This window comes from Chiloscyllium plagiosum, chromosome 9 (assembly GCF_004010195.1).
Source record: "Chiloscyllium plagiosum isolate BGI_BamShark_2017 chromosome 9, ASM401019v2, whole genome shotgun sequence".
Lineage (NCBI taxonomy): Eukaryota > Metazoa > Chordata > Chondrichthyes > Orectolobiformes > Hemiscylliidae > Chiloscyllium > Chiloscyllium plagiosum.
Window position 1 is genome coordinate 83,833,979 of NC_057718.1, and position 9,230 is coordinate 83,843,208.

The 9,230-nt window shown below is 41.6% G+C and overlaps 1 protein-coding gene across 3 annotated transcripts in view; it reads left to right on the forward strand.

The window, feature by feature from the left end:
* Positions 1-9,230, forward strand: part of LOC122553001 (son of sevenless homolog 1) — a 299,123-nt gene that overhangs the window by 78,317 nt on the left and 211,576 nt on the right. Inside the window, exon 1 of one of the 3 annotated variants that reach the window (XM_043696382.1) lies at positions 7,951-8,062. The exons of the other annotated variants lie outside the window; for them this stretch is intronic. Within the exon in view, the coding sequence (XP_043552317.1) occupies positions 7,967-8,062 (96 nt within the window). The 5' untranslated portion in view covers positions 7,951-7,966. Of the gene's footprint in view, positions 1-7,950; positions 8,063-9,230 lie in introns of those variants that run through there. 3 annotated transcript variants of the gene reach the window in all.

Below are 9,230 nucleotides of genomic sequence, written 5' to 3' on the forward strand. Positions count from 1 at the left end.
AAAAGATAAATTGGGCACTTACCTTTATCAACTGAGGCACAGATTACAAACGCAGGGAAGTCATGATGGAGTTGTATCAAAGTTTAGATCACAGCTAGAGTACAGTGTGCGGTTCTGGTTGCCATATTACAGGTAGGATGTAATCGCACTAGAGTGAGAATGTGAATAGGGGTATGGGCAGGCAGGGAAAGAGTTATGTTCTGAGTTTTGTGAAACAAGAGGTTCATGACCCCGATCAGATAATAATGGGATGCTGGTGGCAAGGGTAATGGGTTAACAAGGTGGAAAAGCATTCATTATGTCGAGCCATTTCACAATATTGGAAACATTTAATATGTACGGTCAATTTAACAAGGTGAAAAGTATTCATTATGTGAAGCCAGTTAAGGTTAAGAACATTCATTGTGTAACAACAGATGGCTTAATCTCTATTATTGACACTTGCTGATTGTAATGGTCACCTAATCAATATCCACAAGCTGCCTTATCTGGATGCTCTTCCCAGTAAGTGACTATATAATTCCTTAAGAAACTGCTGTTCCAGAGAAGACAGTGCACTCACATCCATGTGCACATGGGTGAACGTTCTCTCTCCCTGCAGGGCCTGGAATAAAGATGGAGGTAAAACTACACTGTTTCTAAGCATTTTGCTTCAATTAAGGTGGGGGGGGGGTGGGCGGAAGATGTGATGACTGGAGAACATGCAGAGTAGATTAACCACCATACTGCCTGGGGTGGAAAATTTAAGTTGTGAGGAAAGGTTGGATAGGTTGGGTTTTATTTTTGGAGCAGAAAAGAGTAAGGGATGATCTGATACATAATAGGACATCATGAGGAGCACGGACAGAGTGGATAAGGAGCAGCAGCTTCCTTTATTTGAAGGTTTCGTCACAAAGAGGCATGGGGTCAAGGGAATGGGCAAGAATTTTTTTTAAGGGGGTGTGGGAGGGAGGACAAACCTTTTCACCCACAAGATGGTGACTGTCTGCGATGTGCTGCCTGGGAGGGCGGTAGAGTTGCATCATGTAGTTTAAATGGGATTAGATTGATGGTCAACTGTTTCCCACATCAGTGCAGACTCGATGGGCCAAAGGGCCTCTTCTGCACTCTACGATTCTATAATCGAACACGAGGAAACGTTCCAACATGGCAAATTGCAGATTAGCTGATTTTTCCAAAAGTAGTTGCCCCCGTGTGCTTCGTGAAGTTTCATTTATGTCAAGAAGAAGTTGACTCAACAGTATAAGTGTCTGTCTAAAAATGGACTATACTTACTTGAGTATCTTGCATGCATTTACAACTGTCTTTGGTAGCTTCTGTATTATCAATACAAACCTAAAGCAGTACTTTTAAAAGGCTAATCTTGTGTAGATCCTCACCCTAGTTCACCAAGTAACATTTTAACCAATCTGTCTCACATATTGTTGGAAACACAGCCCTATCCAACAAAGCACAATTGAAGGAATATCTGCCAAAATGTTCACTTTAGTACTCAACTCCTCTTCACTAAGGAATATTACAGTACTACAGAAAGTTCATGGGATGCAAAACATTATGGGCTGCTGCCACAGCTTCCAAATTTCTTCAGCACTTTGTAATTTTTTTAAGGATTATCAACCTGAAATATTAACGTTTTTCCTCCCCAGATGCTGCTGTAATAGCCAGATCCAAAGGTATTTTCCTTGTTTTACTATTAATTTTATCCTCCTGTTATAATGACACCTACATCCAATACCTGAACTATTTCCATTGAGCCTTTTTATACTTTGTGACAGGACAGTTCATTTCACTAGCTAAAAGTAAACACTTCTGGCATTTATTTTAAGGCAATAGATATCTGATCCAATAACATTGCCTTCTCAGAAAACAAAGCACCAATTAGCTCCAGTTTGCTGTTCATATCACTCTAGCACAATTCAGCTATCGAAATACTGACACAGCTCTAGTATCCCAAAATTGAATTTTGACATCTTTTAATAAAAATTTATTAAGGTCCATGACATATTTTTCCATGGAATCTCAAATTTTGATCATGCGTCATAGGCATTTAACAGGAAGTTTTTCTTTTATGTTCAATCCAGGAAACCAAAGAGCAAATGCAAACTTTGATCACTAATCATTTGGAAAGCAGCCATCTCAACACATACTTTACTTCTGATTTTGCTTTGAGTAGGAAGCAACAACTACAATGCCTTGACTTTTCTTTGGTATAATATTAACCAAATCTTCATTTATTCTACTGATCATGTGGTTCACATTCCAAGAACATGAGACTACAAACTAAAAACTTGCCTTTACCATTTTCCACAATTGTCACGCAAAATTTAATTTAATGACTGGATTTAAAAAGAAAACTAACGGCATCCTTCAGCATCCTTCCATTTTTATTTGGTCATAGGATGTGTGAAGGCCAGTACAAAACCAGCATTTAATCCCTTTCCAAAGGATGTCGTGGGTTACAGAGGGACATGGATAAGCTGCAGAGCTGAGCTGAGAGGTGACAAATGGAGATTAATGTGGAAGCGTGTGAGGTGATTCACTTTGGAAGGCCGAACAGGAATACAGAGTACTGGGCTAATGGTCTGATTCTTGGTTGTGTGGATGAGCAGAAAGATATCTGTGTCCATGTACGTAAATCCCTGAAAATTGCCACCCAGGTTGAGAAGGTTGTTAAGAAGGCATGGGCGTTGTTAGCTTTTACTTGTAGAGGGATTGACTTTCAGAGCCACGAGGTCATTCTGCAGCTGTACAAAACTCTGGTGCGACCGCACTTGGAGTATTGCATACAATTCTGGACACTGTGTTATAGAAAGGATGTGGAAGGTTCGAAAAGGGTGCAGTGGAGATTTACCAGGATGTTATGGAGGGCAGCTCTTATGAGGAAAGACTGAGGGATTTAAGGCTGTTTTTGTTAGAGAGAAGGTTGAGGGGTGACTTAATTGAGACATGTACAATAATCAGAGGGTTGGATATGGTGTACAGCGAGAGCCTTTTTCCTCGAATGGTGATGGCTAGCGCAAGGGGACAAAGCTTTAAATTGAGGGATGATAGATATAGGACAAATGTCAGAGGTAGGTTCTTTATTCAGAGTATTAAGGGTGTGGAACGGCCTGCCTGCAAGAGGAGTAGACTCTCCAACTTTAAGGGCATTTAAATGGTCATTGGATAAACATAGGATGAAAATGGAATAGGCTTCAGATTGGTTTCACAGGTCGACGCAACATCGAGGGTCCAAGGGCCTGTACTGCACGGTAATGTTCTATGTTCTATCCCTAACTATCCATGACAAGCCATCTTCTACTCCTCCTGAGAAGCTGGTACATTCAGAGTATTCAGAGTGGGGAGTTGCAGGATATCCAGTTGCAGTAACAAATGGTGATATTGTTCCAAGTGAGAAAGACCCACAAGACCAGAAGAAATAGTAACAGCCGTAGCTATCCAACTCCTTGAGCCTCCTCTGCCTTTCATAGGATCATTGCTGATCTGACATTTATCACATCAATTTTTCTTGCCTTACCCTGGTGACTCTCTCTTCCCCTACTGATTAAGAACTTAACTCAACCTTAAATACACACTGGATAAAAGCAAATTACTGCGAATACTGGAATCTGAAACCAAAAGAGAAAATGCTGGAAAATCTCAGCAGGTCTGGCAGCATCTGTAAGGAGAGAAAAGAGCTGACGTTTCAAGTCAAACTGACCCTTTGTCAAAGCTAAAAAAAGGGAGAAATAGAGAGGTATTTATACTAGGCTGAGAGAAGGTGAGTCATGGCTCCAGAAGTAAAGGTAGCAATAAAGAGGTGATAATGACAGTGCATAGAGAGATTATGGGGGGATTAGGAGCTATGAATGACCAAGGCTGAAGCCAGTGCTATGTGACAAAATATGTGGGGCTGTAACATGCCTAGTCTGAAGATGAGATGCTGTTCTTCCAGTTTGCGTTGAGCTTCACTGGAACATTGCAGCAGGCCAAGGACAGACATGTGGGCATGGGAGCAGGATTGTGTGTTGAAGTGGCAAGCCACAGGAAGGTCTGGGACCTGATTGCATACAGACCAAAGGTGCTCAGCAAAGCGATCACCCAGTCGGCATTTTGTTTCTCTGATATAGAGGAGACCACATCGGGAGCAGCGAATGCAATAGACCAAATTGAAAGAGGTACAAGTGAAACGCTGCTTAATCTGAAATGAGTGTTTGGGGCCTTGGATGGTGAGCGTGGAAGAGGTAAAGGGGCAGATGTTACACCTGCGATTGCATGGGAAAGTGCCGTGTGTGTTGGGAGAGTTGTTAGGTGTGATGGAGGAGTGGACGAGGTTGTCCCGGAGGGAATGATCTCTGCGGAGTGCAGGCAGGGGGAGGGAAGGGAAGATGTGTTTCGTGGTGGCATCGTGTTGGAATTGGCGAAACTGGCGGAGGATTATTCTTTGCATGTGAAGGTTGGTGGGGTGAAAGGTGAGAACAAGAGGGACCCTATCCTTATTCTGGGAGGGGAGGGAGGGGGTGAGGGTCGTGGCGAGGGAGATGGACCGCACGCTGTTGAGAGCCTTGTCAACAACTGAAGGTGGGAAGCCACGGTTGGAGAAGAAGGAGCACATATTAAGAGCACCACTTTAAGGACTCTGCACTCTCAGCTCTGTGTGGCAAGTTTCAGAGACACTCAATTCTCATAAGAAATTCTTCCTCAATTTTAAATTGGCACCCCTTTATTCTGAGGCTATCCCCTCTGGTCACAGACTTTCCCATGAAGTGAAACACGTTCTCAGCATTTACCCTGTCAACCCCCAAAGAATCCTATATGCTTCAATAATATTTCTCATTATTCTGACTGTCAAAGAGGAGAGTCCTAACCTGTTCAGCCTTTGCTCACTGAACAGTCCCTCTATACGGAGTTTCATCTGACTGAAGCTCCTCTGAATTGCCTCCAATGGAATGACATCTTTTCTTGAATAAAGGGAAACAAAACTGTTCACAGTACTCCAGATGTGGTCTCACTTGCATTTTGTACAGTTGAGGTAAGACTTGCTTACTCTTGTACTCCAAACCCTTTGAAAGAAGGGCCAATGTTCCATTTGCCTTCCTGATAACCTATGGCACCTTTATGCCAGCTTTGTATTTGATGAGCAAGTACCCCTAAGTTCTTCAGCTTTTTGTACATGTTCTTCATTTAGATGCTGTTCATTTGTTCTCCCCAAAATGACCTTCACCTATTGTTCCACAGTAAACAGTTGCATCCAAGCACTGATCCCTGTGGAACTCCAGTGGTTACATGTTACCAACCTGGAAACAAAAACCCCTTATTCCCACTCCTTGTTTCCTCTCTATTAGGCAATCATCTATCCCCAACAACGTACTACCACCAACAGTATGGAGTCTTATTTTTATGACTTAGCCTTTGAGATACTTGTTAAGTGCCTTCTGGTAGTCCAAACACAACAAATCTACTGGTTCCCCTTTATCCATTCTGGTTGAGACTTCCTCAAAAAACAAATAAATTGTATGAATTGTAACTTCAAAAGTGATCTCACAGACGCTGATATTCTCATGCAACTACACCTTTAATCTTACAGGCAGTAGAAGTTTGGGGGTTTGGAAAATGGATATTACAAGAGCATTCTAAAGGGTATTGCATCGCATTCTGGAACTGTATCTTGTAGATCGTAGACAAGGGAGACGACCTAGCTGAGGAATTTTGATCAGTTCTTGTAACCACTGTATTGGTATGAGAAGTCCAGTCAAGTTTCTGGTCAAGGGTAACCTTTAGGATGTTGATGCTGGTGGATTCAGCAATTATAGGTACAGTCAATGCCAGGGGGAGAAATGTTACTTAGCATTGATCAGCCCAAGCCTGAAATGTTTCCTTGTCTTACTGTATGCAGGCATGAACAACCTCACTCTCAGTTGTGAACAACATGTGCAGTCACCAGTTTCATCCATATTTCTTCCCTGATTATACAAGAACGACCATTGGAAGATGCTCATGTTGTCGGGCCTAGGACGTGACTGAGAAACCTCTGCACTGATGTCCTGGGGCTGCAAAGACTGGTCTCCAAGCACCATACCTATCTTCCTTTGTGTCCAGTATGACTCCAACCAGTTGAGGGTTTTTCTCCTGATTATCATTGACTTCAAACTTTACTAGGGCTCCTAAATAACAAATTCAACTGCTGCACACATGGAAAGATTAGTCCTTCTGTTTTCAAATTCAGTTTTTAAAAAAAATCTTTTGACGAAGACTATGAAGAATGCAGAAGTTGTATGGTCCTGGCAGAGCAGAGACTGAGCAATGTGTTGCTGAGTAAATAAATGCTGCTTCATCGCAACCATTCTCTGGTATGATGGTATGTTCCAAAAAATCAGATTGAGGAAAGATGCAAATACAACCTATTCTTCTTACACTGTGTAAACTATTATTTACAGAGATCACATTACAAAGATGTGATTCAAAACTAAATGGAGATTGTGTCGTTACCTTCAAACTGGACAATCGACAATGGATCTTAATGTCTCATTGCCAAAAAAAATCAACTGAATAAGCTTGGAAGCATTGAGAAGTAACCAGAACAAAAAAGGAATGGTGGCATACTGATTGGTGGGCACTATGGAAGTAATTAATTTTGAAGATTGGTTTTTCGGGAAGTAAGAAATAAAACATGTGTATAACACAGTTATGAGTCATATTATTGTGGTTGTATATGAAAGAATCAAATAAAACTAAGTCTGTTTTGTTAAAACAACTGAAATCCTGTTGCTTCAAACTAATTTGTTCTTGATTCTTTTAATCTACCTGTTCAAACACATTATGACACTTCTCGGACAGGTGGGACTTGAACACAAATTTCCACCCCAGAAGTCGAGAGACTACCACTGCACCAAAGACTGATGTTGATATAACCTAACTGGACTGCATTATTTGTGAATAACCTTTTCAGGTTTACTACATCGTAAATTTACTCAATGTTACTGGAAAATATGGAGAGATGTGCATGAAACTGAATAGCTCCAGTTCACCAAATATTCTAGATTCTTCATCCTAATCAAGGAGTCAATCATATGCTGTCCTCCACAAATGCTCTCCAATATTTTAGTACCCAGGCCTATAACATGGTACTTCAGGTCAATCTCCTCTTCCATGTGAGATTCAAAATCAGACAGCAACCAGAGGATTTTATCTCCAATTCTGTCCTCCAAACATTTCACATGATTATAACATTTTTAAGAGCTGAGTACATATGGATACCTCAAGAATCAGAATGATTTCTCTTCCTAAAGTCAGTTCCTCGCAACTGTTCATTGAACCATAGCTATGCATGTGCTATGATTTTTTTTTAAGCATGGACAGGGTAAGGAAACAGTCTTCAAGTTGATCTGAGTTGGATTAAAGTTTCAGCTCTTGATGTTAATCTGAACCATAGGGTAATCATATGGCTAACTGGGATACGTAGAGTCATAGAGATGTACAGCATGGAAGCAGACCCTTCGGTCCAACTTGTCCATTCTGAGCAGATATCCTGAACTAATCTAGTTACTTTTGCCAGCGCTTTATTTTTTTAAAAAGCAAATGTTATTCAGCAGTCCATTCTCAACAGCAATTCTCAGTTCCAAACCCAGTGAGAAAAATAAAAGAAAAAATGTGAAGATATCAACAATAGCTAATGGAAAAGTCGAAAGAAGGGATCGATGAGGCCAATGCTGTTGATATTGTGTACATGGATTTCCAAAGGCATTTATTACAGTGCCACCTCAAAAGACTTGTGAGCAAAGTCACAGGTCTGGAAGTAAAAGAGTCAGAGCAACATGGATATTAAATTGTCTCCTGTCACTCAGAGAGGTGGTCAATGGATGTTTTGAGCTGGAAGAAAAGTTTGTTTTGAGAATTCTCGAGTGATTGCTGTTGACACTCTTGCCCTTCCCATTATAGATTGATGACCAAGACCTTGAAGGACATGGCATGATTTCAAAATTGGCACATGGTATCACGAACTGCGGATAAGGTGGTGGTGAGCAGTTTGGTTGAACTCTTACAGTCTTTTGATTGTAGGTGCACCCAGAATGATGTTATCCAGGTACGTCCAGGCATGAGTAGTGCTAAATGTTACGCAATCTTGGACAAATATCTCCACTTCTAACATTATAATGGCGAGATGGTCATTGATGTGAGCTGAAGATAGTTAAATTGAGGACACTACCCTGAGCAACTCATTCAGAGATATGTTGGAGCTGATCTCCAACAGCCACAATCATCTTCCTCTGTGCGGATATGACTCCAAATCTTGGAGAGTTTGCCCCGATTCACATTGATTCCTGTTCTGTGAGGGTTCCTTGATGCCACTTGAACTAATGTTGCTGTAATGATGTCAAGGCTTGTTAAGCTTACCTCTGAAATTCAGTGTTTCTGTCTATCTAAAAACTAAGGCCGGAAGGAGATCAGGAGTTGAGTGGCTCTGGCAGAACCCAAATTGGGCATCAGTCAATAGGTTATTGCTGAGCAGGTGATGCTGATAGCACAATTGATACTTTGCATTACTTCACTTATCAGGAGTACATTGATGGAACAGTAATTTGTCAGGATGCATTTGTCCTGCTTTTTGTTAACAGGGCATACCTGGGCAGTTTTCCACATTGTCGGGTAAATGCCAGTATTGCAGCTGTATTCAAAGAACTTTGCTTGGGGAGTGGCAAATTCTGGAGCACAAGTCTTCAGCGTTATTGCTGCAATGTTGTCAGGACTCATAGCTTTTGCAGTATCCAGTGCCTCCAACCATTTCTTGATATTAAGTTGCCTGAGGACTGATGTCTATAATGCTGGGAGCCACTGGAAGAGGACATGGTGGATCAACCACTGGGCGCGGTGACTAAAGATTACTGCAAATACTTCAGCCTTATCTTTTGTGCTGATGTGTTGGCTGTTCCATTAATCAGATGGGGATATTTGTGGAGCTTCCTCCTCTGTTGCGTTCTCCACCATCATTTACTATTGGATGTAGCAGGACTGCAGAGCTTAAATCTAACCTATTTGTTTTGGGATCCCTGAGCTCTGCTTTTGCTGTTTTGGCTTACAAGTAGTAGCCCTGTTTGGTAGCTTCATTGGATTGACACCTCATTTATTGGATCAGTGGTGCTGGAAGAGCACAGCAATTCAGGCAGCATCCGAAGACAGGCAAAATCGACGTTTCGGGCAAAAGCCCTTCATCAGGAATAAAGGCAGAGAGCCTGAAGCGTGGAGAGATAAGC